This window comes from Canis lupus, chromosome 7 (assembly GCF_048164855.1).
Source record: "Canis lupus baileyi chromosome 7, mCanLup2.hap1, whole genome shotgun sequence".
NCBI classification, from domain to species: domain Eukaryota; kingdom Metazoa; phylum Chordata; class Mammalia; order Carnivora; family Canidae; genus Canis; species Canis lupus.
The window spans coordinates 31987153-32015144 of record NC_132844.1 but is presented as its reverse complement, the minus strand read 5'-3'; the positions used below and the strand labels follow the sequence as shown (position 1 = coordinate 32015144).

The following is a 27992-nucleotide window of genomic DNA, read 5'->3' as shown; positions in this document are numbered from 1 at the left end:
AGGATCCAGACCTTCCTTCAAAAAGATTACAGTTCAAACCAAGGGCATTAACATAGTAATGTGGGGTACTATGACAGTGGTTTTATAAAGGTTCCAAGAGTGTCTCAGCATAACTGAGCATATTGAGTGACAAAATTCTCCCCATGACCTACAAAATCTGTTCCCCAGCCTCAAATTCAATGTACAAATCTAGCTTCCTATCTCAGATCAGGGATCTGTAGATCAGAGCTACTTGGAGTGCTTGTTGAAACTACAACTGTCCTACCCCCACCCCCACTCACCTCACCACCAATTTTGATTCATTAGATATGGAATACAATTGGAAAATATGCATTTGTTTTAAGTTGTCTAGGTGATTGTCTGATGCCTAGCAAGGTTTGGGTACACATCCCCCAGGGAATGCTGAAATGCAGAGTCCTCTGTTAAGAGGCTAATCTTCCACACCCTGCAAAATTGCTGGGAAGACTGAGGGTGTAGCTCTCCATGGAGCTAACAGTCTGCTTCCTATCAGGGTTGGAACAGGGAGGGGTGGAGAGTCAAGTTGATCATTTACACTAACACATACATTCATTGTTGGCATGAGAGGTGCGTTCTTATTGGCATACAATAGGATTTCTTCTTGTGTGATGAGCTCCTTTTCTATTCATGACATTGGACATTGGGTTATGTATTTGAGGCTGGTGTGCTGACAATAAGGAGGTAGCACTGGGTGCCAAATGAAAGTTTTATAAGGGGAAAATGTATATAAAGAGCGGTAAGTGTGTACTATTTGAAAAATTTGTTTGCCTACCAAGGACATTGTTTAGACATATCCAGACAAGTTTGACTGGTTGAGAAGGAATGGCCATACTCGATACTGGCTTTGATTCAAGAATGTGCCCTGCCTTTCTAGGTTCAGGGTTCCACCTGCACCACCTCTGCCCTCCCCCACTGATAGACAGCTTTCCCATTTGGAAGAGTCTTCTTCTTTTCATTTTTCATGTTTCTATCCAGCCTCATCCATTCCCAGGCCTACCACATGGTTAAGTAAGCAGAGCCATGTAAGTTGGCATAATCCTTTTTTCTGTGGCAATTAGTAAGAGTTCATTCTTATGCAGTTGATCTAATAGCCATATTGATCCAAGCAGTCACATAACTATATTTCCATTAATTTTCAGGATTCCAAAACACTGAATCAGTCATGTTTCAGCCTGGCTGCCTTCATTATAAAGATGGTCTTATTTTCCACTAATGTGGCAAATATGCCTATGAACATAAAGTTAGAAGAGACTGGCTAGAATCTTCTCATTAATTCATCTGACCAAAGAAGGAAAACCATTCAAGTCTCATTTATCATGTAACCCAGCAAATGGAATTATTACTACATTTATGCCCATGGAAGGCACATTTCCAGTGTCAAATTAGAGCATTTTAGAAATGTCATTAGGTAATCTGTTACAGGTTTTAGAGATATGCTGCTGGAGATAATGTCTATAATGTCTGCCTTCCCATATATTGACTTTACTCTTGCTTGTTGAAAGATTGCAAGACATTTTGCTGACATTCTTATTCTGGAGCAAAGGAAAGCACAATATTACCATTCTTTCTTTTTTGTTTTTAATAGTGCTGAAAGATTCCAAAGAAGAAAATTGGGAGAGTGAAATACAAATTATATGGAGGCTGGAGGCTTCAAGTCTAAGATTGCTAATTAGTTATATAACCTTGGATTGTCACTTAATTCACTGAGCTCATTTTTCTCAGTCACATATCTTTTTCATTCAAGATACATTTCTTTAATTATATGTAAATATTTAGAGCCAAGAATCTCATACATAAAGTGCTTCAGGAGTTGATGCTTTCGGTTTAGAGAGCCAGGAGTTCATGCTTTCAGCTTTCATGCCCTTGAAGCCAATGAGGAAGGTGAACTCTGCATTGCCTTGTGCATAGTAGAGCCACTCTTATCTTCATAAATGCCCCACAGTTCTCAAGTGAACTTGATGAATATGGGCCTTTGTTACAGAAACATGTTATTCATGAGTCTTATTAACTGTATTAAAAGAAATCATCCAGTGAGGATCTACTCAAAAGGCTTGGACTTTATTTTACACAAGACAAATTGTTCTGAAAGTAACTCAGAATAATATTTTTTGGCTTTTACTTTTAGGATCAAGTTGTGACTGATGCTCCAGCTCTGAGCCCTCTCCTCTGGCTTCAGGGTAGGTTGAAAATGTTTCTCACTAATTGCTGTCAATCCCATGACTTAGATTTCATGTCTTGGACTCATGACCTTCTCCACAAGGTCTGACACGTCCTGCCTTCTACACAAGGTCTGATAATGCCCAGGAATTTCATGCATTATCTGTCATATTTCACAGTTTAAGAGAAGAGTCGTGCCTGGCACACAAGTAGACCGTCAATAGAGGTGTATTGTATGAATGGGCAGTGAGCAAATGAATGGAAACAACTCTCTCTTCAAACCCTGTCACACCTGTTTTCTTTACTCTTCAGGCCCCAGGCCCATCCCCTGCAGAATTAGGGGTGAGCTGCATGATCTTGGGCCCTATCCTGCCTTCTACACAAAGTCTGACAGAAAAAGTCCTTGGTCCAAGAGATAGGAAACCTGATCATGAGAGGCACAGAGGAGGCATTCAAGTTAAAATTAATTGATTGAATTGAGTATGATTCTAGTCTTAGATTTACAACTAACAGGATGATGTCTGATTTTTTTGGTAAGGTTCTAAACCTAGGTTTTCCCACATGTAAAATGAAGGAGTTAGACTAGATCACCTTGACCATCCCTTTCAGCTCCAAGGTCCTATGATTTTATAATTTTGTATCCTAGCTTTACCCACAGCTTGGATCCATAACCTAATCCTCCTGTATGAAGCCTGAGAGACCCTGAACTGATCCTCAAAAGCTTGCTAGGTAACCTCTCTGAGTGTCACTGTCCTCATCTACAAAGACGGGCAACAATCCTAAGGCTATGTTATGGCTTAAATAAAATAAAGGATATGAGATGCCTGGAAACATTCTTGAGACATAGAATGGTGCCCAACAATCATTTTGAGTTTATTTTTGTGTATGGTGTAAGAAAGTGGTCTGGTTTCATTCTTTTGCATGTGGCTGTCCAATTTTCCCAGCACCATTTATTGAAGAGACTCTGATATTCTTCCCTACTTTGTTGAAGACTAGTTGACCATAGGGTTGAGGGACCATTTCTGAGTTCTCTATGATGAATGGATAAAGAAGATGTGATATAGATACATAGACATATATCTATGTATAGATATAGATGGAATATTATTCAGCCATCAAAAAGAATGAAATCTTGCCACTTGCAACAATGTGGATGGAACTAGAGAATATTATGCTAAGCGAAATAAGTCAGAGGAAGACAAATATCATATGATTTCACTCATATGTGAGAGTTAAGAAACAAAACAAACTAACATAGGGGAAGGGAAAGAAAAATAAAATAAGATGAAAATTTAGAGAGAGAGGCAAACCATAAGAATTGCTGAACTCTCGGAAACAAACTGAGGGTTACTGGAGGGGAGGTGAATGGGGGAAGGGATAATTGGTGATGATTGGTGATGGGCATTAAGGAGGGCACTTAATGTAATGAGCACTGGGTGTTATGTGCAACTGATGAAACACTAAATTATACCTCTGAAACTAATAAAAATAAATAAAAAGGTGCCCAATAGTTGTTGCTATTTTTATTATCAAATAGCAGCTTTTTCTCTTTTAGCTAATAGAGCTTTGCTAAATCTCTTGGCCTTAAATTAACTACAGTATATAAGTCAAGTCTCTAGTTTGAAAATATTCAGTCATGGGCTCTGGTATTGGGCAAATTCAGATTCTAACAGCTGAACCAGTTACTAGCTGTGAAACCTCAGGCAAGTCACTCAACCACTCATAACTTTAGTCTCTTCATCTGTAAAATATAAATCATTATGTTTCTTTTGCTGATTTTTAGGGAGGATTAATTGTTTGAAAAGAATCTGGCATGGGAGTACACTTGAGTGGCTTAGTTGGTTACACATCTGCCTTTGGCTCAGGTCAGTCCCAGAGTCCTGGAATTGAGCCCTGCATGGAGCTCCCTGCTCAGCAGGGAGTCTGCTTGTACCTCACCCTGCTCCCCTACTCATGCTTTCTCTATATATATCTCTCAAATAAATAAATAATTTTTTTTAAAGTATGGCATGAGAATTATTCCCCAAATACCAGCTATAAGCAAGTCCATGATGTTAAGCAAGGCCGGCTTTGGGTTTTTTGTAACTTCACCATTCACAGAAGAGAACAGGTATGTGTAGTCTATTACAAATTCCATTCCCCCAGTGGCAGCCTATAATGATTTCTGCCAGCATTCCCCATGATTGTTTTGTTCCCCTAACCCCACCTTTTCTAGGAACTTCCAGATTATTATCAAGTATCTGATATAAAGTGAGTGAAAAAAATGTAAATGGTTTCAAACTGCAACCTACTCTCTGTTACAGTGCTGCTAAAATAGATGCTTGGCATATCTAAGTAATCCGAGCCACTGAATAATACAAAAATAATTTTGATTTGACTTTGAAATGAAGCTTGGGGTGTTGCAGTAACAAATGTCCTGTCTAATTAAGTTCTACCTAGGATAAAATCAATTCCCATTTCCTGAGCTTACATCAATGGAAAGCAGGAAGAGGCAGCTCAAAAACCTCCTTGGTTTCAGAGAAGCCCAACTTGCTCAATGTTAAGTAGTTGCTACAGAAATCCTCTAGCAATCCACAAAATCCATAGAATCAAACATTGCCTACTCATCAAGTTGGAAATGTGAATTGATTCTATGAATTTAGCCAGCACAGGCCAGTCCCACTCACATGCATCTGTGTCCTTCCTAGCCAGATATCTAAGGGCCTGGGGGTGGCGGATGGAGACATCCGACTGCTGACCCTGCTTCCAGTAGCTTTGTCTGGGGGACCTCAGGCTTCCCCCTGAGGAAGGCCAGTCTTACTGGGACTTTTATTTCCTGAGACTTACTGGGACTTGTATTACCTGAGGGGCAGGCGTGGAGATACCTCTGCAGGGCCCTGTTAACTACAAAGGCAAACAGCACTCTGTTCAGAACATGGCTTTAAAAAAAAATCAACCAGCCTGTCCTGTTCAGAAATGAGGGATGCCTGAGTGGCTCAGTGGTTGAGTGTCTGCCTTGGCTCAGGGTGTGGTCCTGGGGTTCTGGGTTCGAGTCCTACATCGGGCTCCTCACGGGGAGCCTGCTTCTCCCTCTGTCTATGTCTCTGCCTCTCTCTGTGTCTCTCATGAATAAATAAATAAAATCTTTAAGAAAAAAAAAAAGAATCAGAAATGAAAGCAATCTGTACCCTAGGGAAGGAAAGAGTGACATTCACTTGGGTGAAGTAGACTAATTTTTGAACATTTTATTGCAGTTTATCGTATATGATATTATAATCTATAGTTTATGGGAAAATAATGTAGAGGAGTTATGTTCTTTCTCAACACCTGATAGCATTTGTACTTAGAGATAAAGCTCTATGTAAATGTTACAGACAATGGATGAACTTTGGAACTCCTACCTATCAGACAATTCACTGATCATAAGTAATAATAAACAGGACTCTTCCCCATCTTTTGTATTTTACAAAAAAAAAAAAAAATTTAAGTCACATTCATCTGGAGCCAGTGCTCTTGGCACCAAAGGGACTGCTTTCCTGCTTTTTGTTCTGCCTTTCAAAAGACATATGAGGTCAGGTAGTTCATTTGACCTTCCTAACCTGCAGTTTCATCTGCAATATACAGAAGGCACTTACTGAATTGACAAGAGCTGTGCACAAAACAGAGTATGGATAGTCAGTCCCTGGCTGGTTCATTTTTGGTCTCCATAGTTGTGTGACCTGTGAATTAGGGTTTTTACCCGTGTCTAGGCAATGCTGGGTGAACAGTGGATACTTGGCAAACAAATGATGATGAAGAAACTGCAGGTGGATAATGATGTCTCTGGACATATGTCAACTGTTTTATGGTTCACAAGGCAGGTCCAAATATTTAATATGATTTGCTACTTTTAGCAATTCTGTGAAGCAGATATTGTAATGTCTCTTTTGCAGATAAAGAAACCCAGAGAACTAAGGTAAAAGGTCATGGCGAAGGTGTGCAGCTTATTACCTATGTTTATATATATTTTTTTATTGGAGTTCGATTTTCCAACATATAGTATAACACCCAGGGCTCATCCCGTCAAGTGCCCCCATCAGTGCCCGTCACCCAGTCACCCTGTCCCCCCACCCACCTCCATTTCTTAAAATTTGTGTGGAATCAGAAAAGACCCCGAATATTGAAAAAGAAAACCAGAGCCGGGGGCATCACAATGCCAGATTTCAAGCTGTACTACAAAGCTGTGATCATTAAGACAGTGTGGTACTGGCACAAAAACAGACACCATAGATCAATGGAACAGAATAGAGAATCCAGAAGTGGGCCCTCAACTCTGTGGTCAACTAATATTCGACAAAGGCAGAGAAACCATGCACTGGAAAAAGCTCATTACCTGTTGAATGGCAGAAGCTCCATCAAAGTCTGAGATGTTCCCGGGTTGGCAGAGAGCAGATTTTATCTTCATACTCTGAGTCCTGACTCTTTCCTTGATGACAAAGTCACATTTTTTAACAAGAAATGAAAAACGTAAGTGTTCTTTTCCTCATTTTGCTTCATACTAGATACCACATCATGTGCCTGGTTCTTCTCACTCTCTCTCTAAAGCTCATGATAGAAAGCACTAAAATGAAGAATATTTGTATTCAGTGTCTCCAGGCTTTTCTTCTCCATTCGTTTCTTGCTCTTTGTCCAGTCTTCACACTTCCCTGTTCTCTTGTGCTGCTTTAGCTTTTTTTTATTGCCCTAAGAGACAGATTGATGTACTTCTTCCAGGTGGGGAAGTGGCAACCACGTTGCCTGGTTGCAATGGCTCTGCCACTCAGTAACTGGGTGACCACATCGAGTTATTAAACTCAGGCTTCTCACTTTTTAAAAAAAAAAAATTTTTTTATTTGTTTATTTGAAAGACAGTGAGCATGAGGCGGAGCGCAGAGGGAGAAGCAGCCTCCCCTCTAAGCAGGGAGCCAGACATGGGACTCCATCTCAGGCCCCTAGAATCATGACCTGAGCTGAAGGTAGACGTTTAACTGACTGAGCCACCCAGGTACCCCCAGACTTCTCACTTTTAAGTGTGGATAGTACTCACTTCATAATGTGACTCCAATTAAATTAGAGTTCACATAAGGAATCTAGCCCAGTGCCTGCTATTAGAAGGTGTGCTGTGAACATTCAGTGCTACTGTAGTCACTCAGGAAAGTCATCTCATCAACTCATCCTGACTCAAGTGTGGCATACTTTTATAGGGGGCAAGGATGGGGGTGTGTCCTAAGCTCTTTTATTCATCTTTGTTGAATGTTGTGGTCCTCTAGCTTTGGGACTACTAAACAGAATCACCTGAGAAGCTATCCACCTTCTTATGAGTCAGTAAGTCTGGGTGAGGCCAGGGCCACTGCCCTACCCCTCCCTCCCAAGCAGGCCTAAGAGGACCAATGTTTAAAAACCACTAGTTTATAAAAGGCTTCAGAGGCAGAGACCATAGTTGGTTTCTAGTCATGTGATCTGGGACCTGTCACTTAGCTCTCCACACCATGTCCAAAACTAGGAATAAAATTAATTCTGTCATGAGGCTATTGGGAGAAAAAAGTAAGGTTTATAATGGCATACAGTGGAATCCACTCACTTGAGCAATGTATAAGAAAGGAAACTGTCTCTGCCTCTCTCTCTCTCTGTGACTATCATAAATAAATAAAAATTTAAAAAAATATTTAAAAAAAAAAGAAAGGAAACTCAAAGAAGTTCTAATTAATTGTCTTTGCAATAGAAAAGAAAAAGCAGATATTTAGGTTAAATTTGTAGGTACTCAAAAAACTCCCATTGAGAGCTGACCCAGACTTTAAACTTCAGAGATGGAACTTGAACTTGTGTTTTCTGTGATTCGAACTCAGGACCTCAACAAAATTCTAAGCTCTAATACTCCACCATAAAACTCACTCTCCTATGTTACATTATTAGGGTGAAGTCCCCTCAGAATCTTTAGAAGGAATTGTGATTAACACATAGCACTAGATTGGTAATGGTGGCAATTTATGCATTGGGGAGGGAAACACTACATAATTGTTCTATGATTTGGGAGAAGGAAGTATTAACTTCCTCTTCTTCCTTTCTGCTTTCTCCTCCTCTTGGCTCTTCCTTCTCCCTCTCATCTTTTGGCAGGTACACTGTGTTCAATGTGGAACTGCAGCCAAAGGTAAGCCTGACTCTGAAGGTCCCAGAGGGTTTCCTCCCACTCCCACCCCTCAACGTGAAATTTTGAGCTAGATACTGTGTTACCCCAGAAATCTGATACCTGTCATTGCACTATCAAGAATAATTTCTCAAATTGAAGAAACATAGGATAACTGCCTTGTCAGCACAACCTGAAGTTTCTGGCTGTTGGCACGAATAATTTTTCCTTAAAAATAATTTTTTTTCCTGCTCATTTCCACCCTCAAAGTTGCAAACTAAAGTTGGAACTATTCTACACATCTTGAATTGTAAAGCCAGAAGGGATCTAAAGAGAAGTGTTTTCAATCTTTCTTGGCCATGATCTGGAGTAAGAAATATATTATTTACATATGACCCAGTATACATATACACACATGCACATTCTATCTAATATATATTCTATTTTATTACATATTATTGTTTATTATTTGTTCTATTTTATATTTTAATATTTGGCTCATTAAATTAGTTCCTTGATCCATTAATGAGTTTTGGCTTGAAGTTTGAAAAATACTAGCATAGAGATTAAAGTTCTACTTTTCCATGTGGTATCAGAAAATGCAAAAGTCCAGTAAAAGGAAGTGACTTGTCCAAGGTCACATAGCAAAAACTTACATAGACTAGCATTCCAAGGCAAGGAGGATGGAAATAGGATACAGTGCAGAAGGGCGGAGGTGGGGGAGTGGAAGGTAGTGAGATCAGCAGGGCCAAAACAGGAAGCCTTTGTGCCAACATATACACACACTCATGTTCACACAAATTACAAGCTAGGGAAGCCAGGGACAGATTTCAAATAATCAGCTAACCAACAGCATTTGTTTTCAAACATAAAGCATATAACAGGGGTAGAGAACAGGAGAGAGGCAATCTCTCCTTTTCTCAGTGCCATACTTCCTCTCCTCCTTTGCAGCAACATCTTCCAATTCTTGCACACATTCCCATCTGATGCAAGCATCACGTCTCTGGATTTCCTGTTTTCCCAGGATATCCCTGTACTTCCTGATTTCAACCTTGCTGATCTAAAAACCTATCTGAATAATCCCTCTAACGTCAGGATTCATAGGTCTAGGCTTCCTTGCTTCTGATGACCTCCATTCTCCCTTCATCACTTGACACAAGGCCATGCCTTAGACCATGTCAGCGCTGAAAGCCGTCCTCTGGTCTTATCCTGTGGACATGCCCATATTCATTTCACTCCTCTACTCACTCACCCCCCGCCCAGTTCTACCAGGTAAGTATTAAATGCTACTATGTGCTGGGAAATGTATGAAGAGTAAAAGATACCAAATTCTATAACACACAGTTCTTGTGCTCAAGAAGATCTTGTCGGGTTATCAAACCAAGAATTACAATCCAGAATGATATAAGCTATGCTGCTGGTGGTGGTGCTAATAGTAGCTTTTTGATGCTTTCTATAACCAAACACTATTCTAGGTACTTTGTGGGGATGAACTCAGTCCTCTTAACAAGTGAAGGTAATTTAGCTGATAGATGTCAGAGCCAAGATTCACAGCTGGACATTCTGGTTTCAGAAGCCTTGCTAATAGCTACCGCATACCATCAAAGATAAAGACAAACACATGTTGCTATGAGAGTCCATTAGGGGCTCCCAAATAGAAAGCATTCTAGAGAGGATGACCATGAGTCTTGGGAGGTAGTAGATTTAGCCAATTGGAGATGGTGGGTTAAAAGGAAGTGATTCAGTTAGAAAGAGCCAAGTTGGAAGCAAATGGTGGGGAATATTATGGGTAGAACTAATGATTTAACCTGGTTGGAATCTAGAATGCATCTGTAGGGATGGCAAGGGATAAGGTGCACAAGATAGGAATTTTATTCATTCTTTTCCCCTGACATAATATTTAGGGCTCAAAAATGCTGTGAAATGCCATGACCTCTTGAAATCTTTCATTACCCCTGACAACCAGAGATTCTCCTTATTTTTAAATTTTTATTTATTATTTTTCCATTAATTTTTAAAAATTTAAATTCTAGTTAGTTAATATACAGTTAATATACAGTGCAATATTGGTTTCTAAAGTAGAATTCGGTGATTTATCACTTACACGCAATACCCAGTGCTCATCATAACAAGTGCCACCCATCTAGCCCATCCCCCACCCTCCTCCCTCTATCATCCCTCAGTTTTTTCTCTATCATTAATAATCTCTTATGGCTTGTTTCCCTTTCTCCATTTCTTCTCCTCCCCTCCCCTTCCTCCTCTTCTTCCTCCTCCTCCTCTTCTTCCTTCTTCTCCTCCTTCTTCCTCTTTTTCTTCTCTGTTTTTTCTCTTTAAAACCCAATTAGCATCTTGTTTGCTATTGCTCTTGCAACATTTGCTTTGGGCCTCATACTGCAACCACCTCTGCCTTTGTCTTGCCCTCTGTGGGATTTTAGGCATCCCTTTCTCAACCTAGAACAAAGCTTTGCAAGCTTGGCTACTATTGCACCCACTTATTTACTTACCCAACTAGTTCCAGGAAATAGTCAAGGAAGCTTATGAGTATGTATTTGGCACACTGTGTAGAAACGTGTGACTAGTCTGATTCAAACAGACTAATCCTGAAACAGATCTTTTGGTGGAAACAAAGTATGCATTTTGTGGATCCTGGAGGTCAGTGGCCACAGGAGAGGAAAGAGTAGTTTTAGGAAGGACTGGGACTGTAACCCAGGATAGACAGCAGCCCAGGTACATAGAGAAGAGAGCTGAAAGCCACTTTCTGATTTCTGGGAGCGGAAACAGAAAGAACCATTGGAGTGACTGAAGGTGGCTTGGGAGAGGATTCTGCTCGAAGTAAGCCACTCCTGGCTCCCTTCTCAGGACTCAATCCATAGGTTACTTCCACAGAAGACTGATTTAGACACTGCCAGAGGCAGCCCAGAGGACTCACTGTTAACATCTACAGTGGACAGTAACCTAAAGCACCAGCACTCAGATGCTCTTGCATTGGTTAGGGACCATCCTACAAGGGAATCCAGGAGACCGCATGTTTGCTTTAAATTTGGAAATCGCACTACAGGGATTGCAAGCGGCTGGAATGAAAGGCAGGGGCTTAAATGGAGCTTGGGTTTCAGCCAGTCAGCAGGCTATATCATGAGTTGACACCTTGACTGTACTTCTTGGCTGATATGGTTGGAAAAATATCAGTTAGAGTGAGGCTGAATGGACCCTCACTACCAAGTGACTCTGTGAGGCCACTTCTGTGCAGGTAGCTCTACACCATGGTGCACCTTTTGGGTTAATAAATGTGCAAACTTTAGAGTGGGCGCCAGATGCAAATGTGGCTCTGCTGCTTAATAGACAAATCCCTTCATCTCTCTGAGGCTTCGCATCATCTTCTGTAAAAGGGGTGAAATATCTCCCTCGAAGGGTTGCTGTGAGGATTCAGTGTGATCACACCTATAGAGTACCTAATGCAGTACCTGATATTATTGGACACTCCCCAGTAATGGTTATTTATCTTTCAGGAGCCATTAGCCCCTCCTGTATATGAGTTGTAAACACAATAAACTGTTACCAGTCTAAATGTCAATGATTTCCGGGGTTATATTTTTATTAATATTTTGTATTTTTCCTTAAAAATCTGCTTTAAACCATCCCTGATTTCTTCAGGGTTTTATTTTGTAAGAATGTGGGCTGAAGCCACCTTCATTTGTCATGCTGGCAAAGCAGAAGGCCCTGAACAGGCTGTGAAGGACTTTCCTCAGCACAATGACACAGCAGAGCTCACATCAGATGGCCAGGCTGGAACATCCACAAGGAGAAGCAGGAGCTTATTTGTACTATGATCCTGCACCCAGCCTCTTTTGGGGAAGCCCAAGCAAGACGGCCACTCAAGGGGGCAACTGTAGGGAAAGCTGGGGGAAGCAGAAAACTAGAGTGTGAAGAGCTGTCGACAGGAGTAATAAGAACTAACATTTACTGGAATTCTCAGCTATATGGCAGCTCTGCTTTAGGCTCTTCATGCATATTTTCTCATACATCCTCATAGTAACTATGTGAAAGGTGGCTTATTATCCTGTTAGGTGGATATAGGGAGAAGATGCATTGCAGCAATAAGTGACATATCTGAGATCACACAGGGGCTTTGCATACATGTCTTCCTCATTCCAGAGCACATTCTCCTACTGGGAAAAACCACATATCCTAGTTTAACAGCCAATCCAGATTAAAATTTCCTTCCCTCCTAAAGCTTTTATAATTTTATTGTTTGTTATTTGTTTTTGGTTTTTGGAACCAAGATCCGGTCAAATTTCACTTGTTGGATTTGACTAAGTAAGGTAAACAAACAAACAAAAAAATCCCTTGAACTTTGGTATATTTGTTTTGTTTCATGACATTGACTTTAAGAGGAGTCCAGACCAAAGTTTGGTGGAATAACTCATATTCTGGATTTGTCTGATTGTTTTCCTTGTGCTGTTAATGTAATCCCTCTCCCCCATTTTTCCCGTAAACTAGAAGTTGGGTCTAAAGGCTTGATTGGAATTAGGTGAAACATTTTTGTCCCGAGTACTTCACAGGTGATTTGTATTTCACATCACTTCAATCAGGAGATCCAAAATGCCAGGTTATCCAACAATAGTGATACCAAATATTATCACTTGGCTAAAGTGACAATCCACAAGTCCTTTTGATGTGGGAAAGAAAGGCAAAAGAAAAATTACATTTCCTTACTACTTAGAGCCCACTCATAAGTTCTTAAAACAGGTAGAGTGAACTTCCTCTAGGAACTCAGCTGCCTTGATGTTAGTACTTTGCTGAGGGTAAGAGGCAATCTTAGCCCAATCCCCAGGATCCTGTAAATCAACTTTAACATACAGAAATTCCTTTGGAAACCTCCTTTATCTGTACCCCTCAAGATATATGTTGGCAATCATCTCCCAAGCATATGACCTACTGATATACATCTGAAGGGTCTCATGACTAAGGTTTTATTAGACAGTAATAAATGACCGTTTCCCAACAATAGCTAGCCATCTCAAAGTCCTGGAAACCATTCTTCCACAATTCCTTAGAGACTTACACTACCTTTTACCTTGTCCCTTGTATATAAACTTGAAAGTATATAATGAGTCACTCCTCATGACCCCAGGGCAGCTCTTTCTGCCCCCGTGCTTTAATAAAACCACCTTTCTATACCAAAGATGTCTCAAGAATTCTTTCTTGGCGGTGGGCTTCAAACCCTAACATCTTTCCTACATTACTTCCATTGCAAAGGTGTAGGAATTCCTTAAAAATTTATTTTACAAGGTATGGATAATCTGTTCCACATATCCTTCCTTATACTTAAGGCATTAACATCATTGATATTTATTTAATTGTATATATTATTTAATTGGTGGTTGCAAAATGGTGATTTTCTAAATTATAATTTCTTCATTTACTTGCAGGCATACTTTTGTAAGCAACAGCTTTTCTTTACCTATTGAGATGAATTATCGTTCCTTTAAAAAGGCAGGGTATCTCTTTCTCTCTTAGTGCTAACTTTCAGAGTAAGGAATTGCTACAAGTTGCTTTCAATGGTGGCAAATTTAGTTTTTTCCTCTTCTTTGAACAGGTCTATGGACTTGTGGCTTTTTATTTATTCAACTTTTATAGTCAATTGCAGTCATTTGGGTTCTCAAATTGCCTCAAATTTGGACAGAGGGAGCTCTTTCAAGCTGGCTGGCTCCTTTGTCCTTTGAGATGTCCCCATCACTCTTTGGGCACTTCCTTGCCTTTTTGGCACAAGAAAATATCCTGGACTCACCTTGTACTTTCCATGCCTCAGATCCAGAATCCACCATTTCTTCAAGGAGCCCTGGAAGCTTTTGTTGAGAATAGTATTTAAAAAAGAAGATTTCTGTACTTGATAAGCTCATTACCATTGTAGGGTCATTGCTTCTAAACTGTTTCAGTGGCTAAAACTAAGAAATATATTTATTTAAATCATGGGTTCATATTGATATTTCCAATTCAAATTTAATATTAATGGTTTTTATTTTTTATTTGTGCCTCTTTTCTCTTACATAGAAAATCTCAGTTCCTAATAACCCAACATATTTACTTATTTGCCATAGTCCTCAATATATATAAAGTAGTTTTAAAGTAGAAAAACCAGAGACGCCTGAGTGGGTCACTGATTGAGCATCTGCCTTTGGCTCAGGGCATGATCCTGGTCCTGGGATTGAGTCCCACATTGGGCTCCCTGCATGGAGTCTGCTTCTTCCTCTGCTTCTCTTTGTGTATCTCTCATGAATAAACAAATAAAATCTTTTTTTTTTAAAGTAGAAATACCAGAAAATTATGAAGTGAATTTTAGATATTTTTTGGAGGGGAATTTCTTATTTGTCCTTAGGATATATTCAATTAAATATGGAAAGCAAGACAATATTGTGTTCCAAAGTCACTTGAACAAATTTTCTGTGTATATCACCTATATGATATATAGTCAATTTGTTTCAGTTTGATTTCAAATTGAGTTTGCTTTTATTTTTCTCTGTCATTAAATTTTATTTTTGAACAGTTAAAACATGGTTGAAGACTTATGTGTCTCAAAATAAAAATCACATAAAAACATAGAGAAATCAACCATATCCAACTATATCCCCTCCACCTTGCTCTCCTCCCTACTGCTTGGCCTCTTTCGGCAACCGATTATTTTATTTCTGTGGATTTGATATTTTATGCCTCTGTAATTTCCTCCACTTCTTAAAAGAAAGTAAATGATATTCACTGCTCGGTGCCTTGTTTTTTTCTTCCCTCAAAATATTAACATATATCCAGGGGAATCCATGTAAGTATGTACATATGATCCTCATTCTTTTTGTATTACTGCATACCTTATTCAGCAGTCCTATGCTGTTATTGTTGCTATGTAGTCCAAAGCAAGCAGTTTAGCTTACATTATCTTACTTTTGGCTCTTTTTTGCCTTAGTTTATACCCTTCGGTCCTCCTTTGCATTTGAGGTTTTGACCTCTGCTAAGGCTTTCCAGCTGGGTGGATGCAGAGAATGCCAGGTACCACAGATTCCCAGGAGACTCAACACCTCAGTCCACTGGCCTTTGGTGGAGATGAGGGGAAATAGGAAGTGAAGCGCTGCTGTTTTCTCACAGATCCTGCTGCAGGCACCAGGGCTTCTTCCTGTTTGGATGGGGAGCTAGGGAGTGATGAGTGAGAAGAGGGAGTGGCTCTAACACAGTTTGCATCTATTATTCTGCATCTATTCCCTTTCTCTTCTCTCGAAAGCACAAATGGGAATCATCTGCCTCTTGTGCTAATTTAAAGGCAATTAAAAAAAAAAAAACAGAGAAACACAGGACTTTTACTAATGTTCAGAAGTCATATCATTCAATTGAAGAAAGATCATATTGCATGCTGAAGCTGGAACTTCCATTTTCAAAAATGAATGTTTCCGATTTCTCAGAGTAGCCTTAAATAGACAGCTTTATGCTGACTTTTTCTCCTGCTCACCTCCAAAGCTCATAGCATGCACATTTATCTCGCATTCCCCCATCAATCTCACAGGAATCTGGTTCTATTTTGGTTTTGTTTTTAAATGAGGAACAAATATTTTTTTCTTGCTGGATAATTCTTCTGCAAATCTATTCTTTCAAAGCTCACTTTTTTTTTTTTTTTAAGATTTTATGTATCCATTTGAGAGAGAGAGCATGAATGGGGGAGAGGAGGATGGAGAGGGAGAAGTAGACCCCCACCCACCCCACAGAAGGGACCCGGATATGGGACTGGATCCTAGGACCCCCTGGATCATGACCTGAGTTCGAGACAGATGCTTAACCGACTGAGCCACACAGGTGCCCCTCAAAGTTCACTTCTTAAGTTATTATTAACTTCTTAAGTTAATTTCTGCCTTACTCTTTTAGGAAAAGGTGGGTAGACAAATTTGATTAAATTAAAAAGATTTAAATTTAAAAGATTTTGCCTTTTCCTAAAATGATTTTCTTCTGGCCTTTAGAAATGTGATAGGGCAAAAAAGAAACTCATGCAGTGATGATGTGTGTTTTGCACCGAATCCATCCATGCCAGGTGCATGACTATCAACTGGCTTGTGAGTTACTTATGCTTTAGCACATGCAGAATAAATTAACCTAGCTCTGAATATATCACCTATTATAACCTTGGAAGATAACTGTCTCAGGACTTGGAAGAGTCCTATATGAGAGTCAGCATTCTTTTTTAGCCTTGAAGTCAGGAAGAAGAAGAAGAGTGAAGCAGTGATCATTTCCTGGTCTGAAAGGAAGGGGGGGAAATCATAAAAGAGAAAAGGAATATGCATGGGAAGAGGAGATGGAAAAGTAAATGTGAGAAAAAGAGGAGAAAGGGAGAGGAGGGAAGGGAAGAAAAGAAGAATGAGGGAATATTACAGGGAAAGTAGAGAGAGGGTCCAAACTGTACCACAGACATAGGTCTTGGGGAAAGAACTCTTCTTGGAGGGTTGAAACATTCATGTTCTCCAGTTCTATATCTTCTGCACACAGTGCTATCCAGGGGATTTGAGGAATTTGGTTGTAAATCAAGCACCTTGGAAAATACAGTGCCTCTTTTTGTTAGTAAGCAATATTTATGAGTGTTTACCATGTCTGGCACTTATTTAAGCACTTGGCATGGATTATGTCATTTCATCCTCATCCCAAGGCTAGTAATTAGGTTTTATTATGATCTCCATTTTACTGATGTGGAAACTGAGGCACAGATGCTAAATAATGTACTCAAGGTCCCACTAAGCAAATGACTGTAGTAGTCACTATTTGTTGCACTCAGCCACCCCACCCCCAGCATTATCTGCTTTGCTAGCAGAACCTCAGTAATTTGGGTTACTAATATGCCCATCCTTCATCCTACCCCCACTGGATCAATGATAACAGACCTAAGCCCATCTTGGCTCTCACATTCTCCTTACTGATACACATTTTCCTAGCTTCCTCAGCCGGTGATTATGGGACCAAGTTCTAATGAATGAGATTGAAGAAGTTCACTAGGGGACTTTTGGGAAAGCTTTCCCTCTGTGACAAGAGGAAAGCATATTTTCTGCTTGCCTTCTTCCTTCTTACTACCTGATGATGGTATGAAGATTCTCTACTTGAGGCTGTGGCCACCACGAAGCCACAAGCCCAAGGAAGAATGTCATTATGCTAAGGATGGCAAAATGGAAAGCAGAAAGTGTCCTGGACTTTGAGGACATTGTTGGACTGCTACAATAAACCTAGGTTCACCTCCTTGTACTCTTCTTGTTATGTGAAATGATGTCACTAAGGCCCCTGAAAATTTCTAGGGTTTAGCCCAGCCTGCAGCTGTATGTATAGCAACTGATATGAGAACAGAAGTAGATTTTGGACACAGGAAGCCCATCTCTGCTTTAGGCTCACAGGCCTCTATTCAGGACTGCAGAGTTGTGTCCTTGAGCATCTTCCACTTTGATTGAGTATACAGTTGTTACTCTTCACCCAGGAACAAGGGTAAAATATAGCAAATCACAGGAAAATAGAAATTTACGAGATTTCAACTATCCAAAATATCACTCTACTATCTGAAACAGGAACAATAATGATACATATTGCAAGTGAGTTTTAGATCACACTACAAAGATTCTTTTCAAAGGACCCATATTCCATGTCTCTGCATTGTTCTCACACAACCACTCACTGACCTTTGTTTGTGCTTCTACCCCGGACTTTAGTTTGTACAAAAACATTTCACCCCACCCCCAACATACTCTATTTTATGAATCTTTGTATTCTCAGCATCCAGTAGAGTGCCTAGTGCCTAGTAGGACCTTGATAAATGGTCATGGTATGGAATTAAAATTGCTTAATACCCCTCCTATTGAATTGCTATCAAAGTTTTAAGCTTCTCAGGAATTATGAGGACATGTTAATATTTTTCTGATTTTGAGATATGATTTCTTAATAATTATTAGATTTTAAAGAAATGCAAATTGCTGAAGAGATAAAGTTTAAGAAGTTGCTCATAGAGAGCAGGTGTTCAACAGATAAATCAAACTGAATGGATTTAGCTTTTTAAAAAGCCATATGTTTGGGGCAAATGTAACTATGGTTAAAGTAAAATAAGATTTTTCACTACATTGTTCTTATAGCAAGAAAAATTTAATGAATTTTTTGAATATGTCTGGTTTACAACTAGGGAGCAAGGAAGGAGTAGAATTCTATTGTTAAGTGCTTCATGTTGTCATAAACTTAGGATGTCTGTCCAGGTCATGGCTTCTGAGTACAGTGAGTTGAATTTATAGGGAAGTTTCACTCCCTGACATCAGTGTTAAATGGAATTTTGCTTAATGCAAAAATGCCTTCCTTCTGGAAAGATTGTATTGAAACCCACAGGCTCTTACTGCAGTTGAGACCAAAGTAGAATGATATCCATAATTAAACTTGTCCCTGAATGAATTGGATAAGGATAGATACAAAGAACTGAGGAAAAGAAGTGGCAACCTAGTGTTAGAGTGTTCTATATATATTTTTCTCATCTTTTGGTTCTACTTTTAAGGAAAGAGTCAAGAAATTTAAAGGTAATCAGACCTCATTGTTCTTTTTGAAATCATTATTGCTCAAGGCATTAAAAGGTACTAAAAGCAAATGTTCATAATTTTCATTCAGCAAGCCCTTCAAAATCACAGGAAACAAATAATAAAAAATAATTGCTATAACAATAATAACACTTTGTTTGTTTAACCACACTATTCCATTTTCTTTAATTGTAGCTATATATAAACATTTTCTTAGACTTTCTCTGCTGCAATTATTCTAAATGGCCTTTATGCCTAGCATAATAAGAAATTATAATGAACTGAAAACTCATTAGCAATATATTCATGAGAAATCAAAATAATTTCAGAATTCAACAATAACCTAAATGTAAATTTTTGTTTATTATAATATGGTAATCATTTATAAAGGCAGTGAACTAGCAACCAAAATATTGTAGAGTACTGAAAGTTCTCCTAACTTGTGTTGCCTGCAACTATCTAAATAGTATCAACTTTTAATTTTTATTTTGTCATGGTGATATCATCTTCTGACGTGGAATGTAATCTTGGAATGGGAAGAGAATTTTATAGATATCTCTCTCCAAAAATAGTTGATTAGGAGAGTCCTTTAAGATAAGAAAACAAAAAAAAAGCAACACGATTTTTGTGTTGTCATTTCCTTCAAGTATATTCTTGTTCAGCTTTCATCTTCCGGATTAGCCATAACCTCTATAAGGGTAGGGACTGTGTTTGATTTACCACTGAATTCCCAGCACCTAGCAAAGCTTCTGGCACATACTGAATGAAAATAGCTGAAAGAAATCAACCGCACACAAGGTTTTTAGTTCTTCCTGTGGTGACCAGCAGATCTCAAAGCCTTCTAGTTACAGTTCGCTTTTCTTCTCATACCTTTTTCCAGTTCCTAGAAGGATCAAGGCATTGAAGAAATGAAAGTGTTTTCTCCTGTCAGACAGGTTAGGGAACCCTCTGGGGTAAGTCAAATATGTGCAGATTCAAGAATATGTCCTGAATGTTGGTTTCAAGGCTTGTTCCTTACTTTATGATTTTTCTTCATTCCTTAAACATGAGTGATCAAAGTTCCATCCAATTCAGGGACTGGTTAGTGTGTTCCTGTTAACTAAGACTTTATTTCATTAAAAATACACAGAATGAGCCTGTTTCCATTCTCTTAGGGAATTCAAGCTGCCATTATTTGACTTTATTACTGCTTCATTTTACCAATATTCCTTTTATCTTAAGTATGGTTTCCTCTAAAATTCATTAACATCAAAAAGATTTTAAGTACTTAAACTGAACATGGCACTGTACAAAGAGGCCCATACAAACCAGATCTTTGCTATTTAGAAAATGAAACTCATAGACATAAAACAGAAATATTTGTGAAATTTAAGGGCACCTGGGTGGCTCAGTTTGTTGAGTGTCTGACTCTTGATTTTGGCTCAGGTCATGATCTCATAGTTGTGAGATCAAGCTCCATATCAGGCTCCACGCTCAGTACAGAGTCTGCTTGTCCTTCTCCCTCTGCTCTTCCCTCCCTTCCCTGCTCGCACTTTCTCTAAAATAAATAAAATCTTTTAAAAAAAATTATGAAAATTATATATATATTTTTAAAGATTCTATTTATTTATTTGACACAGAGAGAGAGTACAAGCAAGGGGACAGGCAGAGGGAGAGGGAGAAGCAGGCTCTCCACTAAGTAGGGAGCTTGATACAGAGTTGGATCCCAGGACCCTGAGATCATGACCTGAGCCAAAAGCAGATGCTTAACCAATTGTGCCACCCAGATGCCCCGAAATTTATATTCTTTATGCAAATGAAGGCCATTCTCTGAATTTACTTTACATGATTAGTAATTGCTAATACGTATTGAGTCCTAACTACATCCAAAGCACTGTGTATAAAAGCATCTTACATGCATCTTCTTCATTAAGCCCCCAACAACAATGAGGAAGGTGAGGTATCCCATGTTAGGTTCCCATGTAAGGAAGGTTCATACAGCTGTGACATTAATTCAAGTCTGGCTCAGAGACCAGTTCCATAACCACTCTGACCTACCCCTGCCCTCTTATAACCTTATAACCTCTTCTCCCACACATCTGTCACCTACTAACAGCCAAATGTACCAAATCAGCTTTCAGAGGAGCAACTGTCTGGAGCAGGGCAGGGATTTGTGATGGGCATAGATGTAGTGACAGAAGTGCCTTAAGTTAAATCCTTGGGGAGCTAGATACTATTGGCTTGAGTCCTGTTTAAAGAGGGCAGCCCTGACCGAACAGAATTATCAATCAGATTCAATTCCATTCTAAAAATAAAATCTGGAGAGTTGAGATTCCAGACCGCTTAAAAGAGCTCTTTAATGTGTAGATAAAACTTACTGAAGAATGTTTATGCTCCCTGATTCCGCTTCATATTTCTGTCCTCCCTTGTCCCCTCTCATCACTCTTCAAATCAAATCCTAATTAGAAAAGACGATGCAGTTGTTTCTTGTGCCTCGTCAGCCCTGAAGCCACTGCCAGCAGGCTAATGCTTCCAGCCTCTGCTGGAAGTGCTCTCACAAAGGTCAGCAATGATAACAAACCATCATCATTGTAATAACACCTAGTGCTTCTTGTAGATTTATTGGGCTCCTAACACTGGGATCAGAGTTTTATTTACACTGGAGGAGGAACTTGGAGAACCACAGGATTGTACAGGATTGCAGAGGTTTTGGCTTAGTTGAGTCAGTTTTTAAAAAATTAAGTTGACACTGAAATTTCAGAATATTTCAGCAAAAATCTCAATTTTTTTAGATGTACTGTCCTGTTAGTGACAGACCACACGGTGAAGCCCCTGTACCTGGACCTTCCTCACCTCTCTCATTTACGTCACTTGCTTGGCCCCGACAGGCACATGATTTACTACCCACAGTTTACATGGGTATTCTGGTAGGATTTGGGAGTTGTCAGGAAAAGACCCCTCTTAAATTAGCCCAGGAAAAAAGGTGGATGTTATTAAACAGCAACCCAAAACAGGAACCGTGGCACACCTGGATTCATGGAAACTAAGACTGGAACTAAGACAACTGTCAGCCTCTTCACTGGCACTTCTACTTTTCACTCCACGGGGGCTTCGTTCTCCCATCACACACCGACTCCCTCTTAATTCATTTCAGTTCCTCATTCCTTAACTTGGCCCAAAGCTTCTCAACCCTTGTAGCATCTTCCTTTATGCTCCTACTAGCGATTACCTTAGTCTTTAGATTTTCCAACTGTGAATTCCTGAAAGAGGACTGACATGTATTTTCAAGCCTGGTCATGAAGGTCATAAGTTGCTCTCAGGCTGCAGTAGGTCACACTAAGTACACAGATAGGGTCCAAACATCTGCACCCAGTTGGAGTGGGAATAGCCTCCAAACAGATACTCTACGGCATAATTTGGAGAACATCCAAAGCATAATTCACACTAATAACAGTCGTGAATGATAATTATTATTTAGACTCACTTTATAGACATGAAAACTGAGGCTTAGGGAGGTGACAAAATTTGTCCAAGAAATTAAGTGGTAAAGCTGGAATGTGAACACAGGCTGCTGACTAACGAACTCCAGGCCTCCATTTCTATTATCTTTCTTGACTTCTAGGCTGAGTAATGTTCTTGATATTCTCTGCTTCCTGAAGCTTAGAACTCCTCTCATGCATTTTGTGATACTGTACCCTTTGGGTTTTGTATTTTTTCTGATGGCTCCTCCATTCCTTTTAGTTCTTTGTTCTCTTTCCAATTTTTAAATGGAAGCTTTCTCCAAGGAACTCTTCATGGCTTTTTTTGTTTGTTTGTTTCTTTCTATACTTTCTGTTTAGGCAAATTCATATACTTTTACATATTTGGATACAGTCAGATACTATGGTTTCTTAAATTGGGGTTTTTGGGCACACATGCCCTCCCAGCCTACCCCAAGAGATTTGTGGATAGAATTTAGGGAGTTCATGAACTTGAATGAGAAAAAAAAAATGAACATATTTATATTTTCATTGAACTCTAACAGAAATTTATTAATTCCAGAGCAGCTGTCTGGCTCAGGTAAGCATCTGACTCTTGATTTTGGCCTATGTCATGATCTCAGGGTCGTGAGATCCAGCCTAGTGTTGGGCTCTGTATTCACTGGTGGTTGGGTGGTGGTGGTCTGCTTGAGATTCTTTCTCCTTCCCCCTCTGGCCCCAGCCCCACCCCCATGCACCTGCACCCGAGTGCTCTCTCTCTTGCTCTATAAATAAAAATCTTTTTAAAAACATACTAATTCCTTCAATTATGAATGTAGACAAGTTACTGTAATAGCAGCAAACATCTGTGATTTTGTTTCCAATAGAAATCATTGGAATCATTGGTATTTTAATATTTTCCAACCATTGCAAATATCTTTATTTTTTCCCATTATACTTTAAAATCATTGTAGCTTACTTCACCCCTGCCAGAATGGCTAAAATACAAAAACCACAAGAAACAGCAAGTGCTGGCAAGGATGTGGAGAAAAAATAATTGCCTTTTACTGTTGGTGGGAATGAAAATTGGTGCAGCCACTGTGGAAAACAGTCTGGAGGCTCCTCAAAATGTCAGCAATAGAACTCCCATGATCCAGTAATTGAGCTACTAGATATTTACCCCCAAAAAGCAAAAGCACTAATTCAAAGGCATGCGTACCCCTATTGTTACAGCAGTATTATTTACAATAGCCAAATTATGGAAGCAGTCAGGTCTCCACTGATAGATGAATGGATAAAAAAGACGTGGGATATATATATATATATATAATGGAATATTATTCAGCCATAAAAATAATGAAATGTTGCCATTTGTAACAACATAGATGGAGCTAGAAAGTGTAATGTTAAGTGAAACAAGTCAGAGAAAGACAAATACCATATGATTCCATTCATATGTGGAATTTAAGAAACAAATGAGTAAGAGGGAAAAAAAGAGAGACAGAGACAAGCCAAGAAATACACCCTTAATTACTGAGAATAAACTAATGGTTACCAGAAGGGAGGTGGGCGGGGAGGATGGGTGAAATAAGTAGTTTACACAACATTATATATCACTTATATCTCAATTAAAGGAAGAAAAAACTCACACTAGCCAGGGCTATCCTGACTTATAAAGGAGCTCAAGTCTTAGGTAATGCAGAAGCGTTACTTAAAGCCTTAATGACCTACTCAATTTTCTGAGTTCTGTCTTTAAGTTTTGGTTTGTCTGCTTTTTCTGCAGACTTTACCTATCAGATGGGCACCTAATCCTCCCTGTGGTATTGATACCCTGGTGTTGATCTTGGACCTCTAGTTTATATCCCAGATTGTTTTCTACTCTCACTCACTCTTCCATGTTGTTTACTAACTCTGGGTCTCAACGCCACACTAGCTGTTGTGGGTTCCTGTACTGTTAACACTTTGTCCTGGATACAAGTTCTAAACTTTTTCACCAGCATGGAATAAAAAGAACTATAACCAGAATGATCTTAAAGTATAGCTCTGATCATATCCTTTGCTTCCTTGGAATGCTTTCAAATTCACTTTAAACTTCTCAGTGAGGGCGTTTTGGTTGCAAAAAACAGAAACCTATTTGAGGTGGCATAAGATGAGGAATTTATGATATGGATACAGGGATATTATGTAGGTCTTAAAAGCAGGGATGTAGGAACAGGTTGAGCCATAAACATGGATTGGCAAACTTTATCTGTAATGGGCCAAATAGTAAATGTATTAGGTTTCACAGGCCATATGGTTTCTGTCACTTTGCCATAGACAATATGAAAAGAAATGTGTTCCAATAAAACTTTATTCATAAAACATACAATTTGCCACTCAGGTCATAATTTTAGGATCTCTGGACAAAAACATTATCAGGATTCTCTGAAACTCATCTCCATCACTCTCCAGGCATCTGCTTTGTTGCTTTCTTCCTATTGACTGGCTTCTTCGGCTTCTCGCGCTCTCATGTTGCAACGGCTTCTGAAAGCTCTCAGCTTCCAGATCACAAGTTAAAGTTTAAGCTCTCTCTTTCTTTACCAGTGCTAATTCCAAATCTTAGGGTAGGGATATTGCCTGGTCTACCTTGGGTCAGGTGTTCACCTCTAGACCAATTGGCTTGGGTCTTGCTATGTGAACAGGTCTTTGGGGCGCACCCGTACAACCTCTTAGATCAGATCTGAGAAACAGATTTCACAAAAGAGCAAGGAGCTGGGCAGACAACCCAGTGGGAGTCTCCTGCTGCATTCACTCAAACCTGCATTTTCCACATTGTTCCTATTAACCCTCAGATATCCTTTTCTGAAGCACAACCAACTCCTTGTTGATCTCATAAACTGCATATTCTCACCCTGCATTCCCCCTATCTGCCAGCAGATATTCTATTCATCTTAAAAATCTCTTCTAAAAAGCCACGCTCTCCTCTATATCCACACAGCAGTCTATTGGTACAGTGTGTCTTGTTCTGTTGCTATTTCTGTACCTGTCTTTTTGTTTTGCAGACAATAGGTTCTCTGCTGACTGAGGAAATGACTTATTCAACTTTTCATCCACTTTGGTACCTTTCAGAGAATAGGCTCTGAGTTTCTATTTGTTGAGTTAGTTTAACCATATCTTCACAGCTGAATAATTCCAAACTGAAGAAAATGTTGACTTTTAACAGTGGCAGTTACATAGGAAACACTAAGAAATTATTTTAAATTCCATAAAATATTCATTTCCACATGGGGTAGCCAAATTAAAGTGTATATGCAGAGAGATATTAATTACAGCAAAAGTTATATTTAGTTATTGTTTATAAGAAATCACGTCCCATTAGGATTGAATCTTCTGTTAATGTACTAAATTCAACAGAAATACTACAGAAATGACTTAAGATAATAGGAAAGGTTAGAAACTTGAAATATTAAAAAATGCTCTAAAAAGCAAAGCTCCAAAATGATTAGTATCTGTGCAAGAAATGTACCAAAGAGCTAGAGACTTCATCATCTCATTTCTCTCTTTCTAGAACTATTAATTAACATTGTTCCCAGAACTCAGCTAAATTCCCCCGCTGAAAGGCAGAAAGTAAATACAGTTGGGAAAACTGGTTCATTCCACCAAACGGTGAGAGGCTTAAGCTTTTGTGAAACAGAAAACACTTGCTAAATAACTATTCCTAAACTATTAGCAACTACATAAAAGCTTTTTATTTTAACAACATCCTCCTGGGAGGCTGTGCTTGGAATGTGCATCAGGTCTGAAAAAGGCACAGATTTGGCTCATTTGTAAATATGAGGTGCACAGAGGCGAAGCCATTGTGTAGAGGAGGGGGTGGGGCGGGTGGGGTCCTGATGCCCAAGGTTGATAGAAGGATTCTAATTTCGCTTGGTATTTTATTTTTTCTACTACAATTACAGTTTTGCAAAGAAAAATAAAATATCGGTTGTGCTCTCATCTGGCTTCTAATCTTTAGCATCTACAGAGGAAGAAAACGTCTCATTTAACTAAAAGAATCACCTTTCTGCAACCCCGGGAGCCGCTGGGCACACGGAAGAGCGCCCAGCCCCGCTGCCCTTACCACGCCCCCCCGCCCCCGCCTCCCCGCAGGGGGAGCCCGGCGCGCCCCACCCCGCTCCGCCCCGCCCCGCCCCGCCCGCGGCCGCAGGTCGTCAGGGCTTGCCCCGCGCGCTCGCGGCCTGAAGACCGCAGGTGGGCGCCGCTCGGTCCCGGCCGTCGGCGTTCCGCGTGGGGATGCTCCAAATCAGAGGACCCAAGCTGAGACTCTGAACCAAGCCTTCTCGCCTCGTTTCCTCCCCCCCCGCCCCCCGCACGCCCCTTGTCCTCGCGACCCCGTGCCACAGCGTCTCCCAGCCTCTCCCTCCAGCCACCTGCGTGTGTGCGCGATTGTCACGCAGCAAGGAGGGGCTGGAAAGAGCTCAGTCCCCTGGGCGCTCCCAGGAGAGACCGAAACTACAACTCCCGTCACGCCCCGCGGCCCGCTCCCTCCTCCTCCCCTCCCCCCTCCTCCCGCGGCCAGCGGCCGGCAGGCTCCGCGCTTTTATCTGCGGACCGGCGGGAGGGAGTCAGGTCCGGGCGGTCTCCCCCTTCCCGAGTGCTCTGCCCGGCGGCGGCGGCGGCGGCGGCGGCGGCGGCTCGAAGCCGAGTTTTGCCTCCGCGTCCCCGCCAGCCCCGAGCCCGCTGGGGCAGACGGTCCGTCCCGGCGTGCGAGAGGATGGTGATCCGCGTGTTCATCGCCTCCTCCTCGGGTTTCGTGGCGGTGAGCACTGCGGGAGCCCGCAACGGGCCGGGCGGGGTCTCGGGGTCTCGGGGTCTCGGGGTCTCGGGGTCTCGGGGCCGGGGGCGCCCCGCGCGGGTCCTGCGGGGGGCGCGCCCGGCTCACCCCTGCGCGTGTCGGTGCGCAGCGCGTGCGGACGCGGGAGCCCGCGCGGGCAGGTGACCCGTCGCACTCGCACGACAGCGAGAAGGGCGGGGAGCAGAGGTGGGTGGGGGGCCCGTGGGGGGCCCCAGCTCGGCCCCAGCTCCCCGCAGGCCGGCCCTCCGCGGTCTGGGAGCGCGACAGCGCTGCGGGAAAATGGAGTCTGCGGGAAGCCCCCAGCTCCAGCGGGGTGGTCGGGAATCTGGGGAAGGGGTCCCGCTTCCCTTGGTGTTAGTTCCTCCCGATTTGGGACATTCAGCCTCGTTCTGTTTTGTATGACCAGCTTTTTTCTAGGCTGCTTACTTACCTAGCTCCTGAATGAAACAAGTTCAAGGAGGGAATTGCTCTCTACTCTCCCTTCCCTCGCCGCCCAGTACATTTCTTCAGTCTTACACCTGCGCAAAGAGAACTGTAAACTAGGCTTGTCCTGTCGTGCCAGGATTTCCTTGTTTGTTTTGTCTTTTTTCTTTCTTTTTTTTTTCTTCTGCCTGGGATGCTATGAATATTTTTACATGGTGATGTAAATATGGGTGTTTGGTTTCTTTCCCCTTGTAGTGCCATGGTCAGTTACATCTTGATGTATAAATTGTGGCCTCTAATTATTTTAAGCTGTTTTGTTGGGTCTAGATTCTTGTTTTGTGTTTTTTTTTTTTTTTTCCTTTCTTTTAGGAAGAAGAGAAGTTGAATAGCAAGGTGTCAGACTGTAAGGAACAATTCGGTAGTATACTTGATACTGCGTAGGA

At 40.7% G+C, this 27992-nt stretch overlaps 1 protein-coding gene across 1 annotated transcript in view; it reads left to right on the top strand.

The window, feature by feature from the left end:
• The first annotated feature begins 9471 nt into the window (after nt 1-9471).
• Nucleotides 9472-27992, top strand: part of SH3BGRL2 (SH3 domain binding glutamate rich protein like 2) — a 78104-nt gene continuing 59583 nt past the window's right edge. Inside the window, exons 1-3 of the mRNA XM_072831621.1 lie at nt 9472-9568; nt 21644-21761; nt 26772-27090. Of these exons, the coding sequence (XP_072687722.1) occupies nt 9472-9568; nt 21644-21761; nt 26772-27090 (534 nt within the window). The remainder of the gene's footprint in view (nt 9569-21643; nt 21762-26771; nt 27091-27992) is intronic.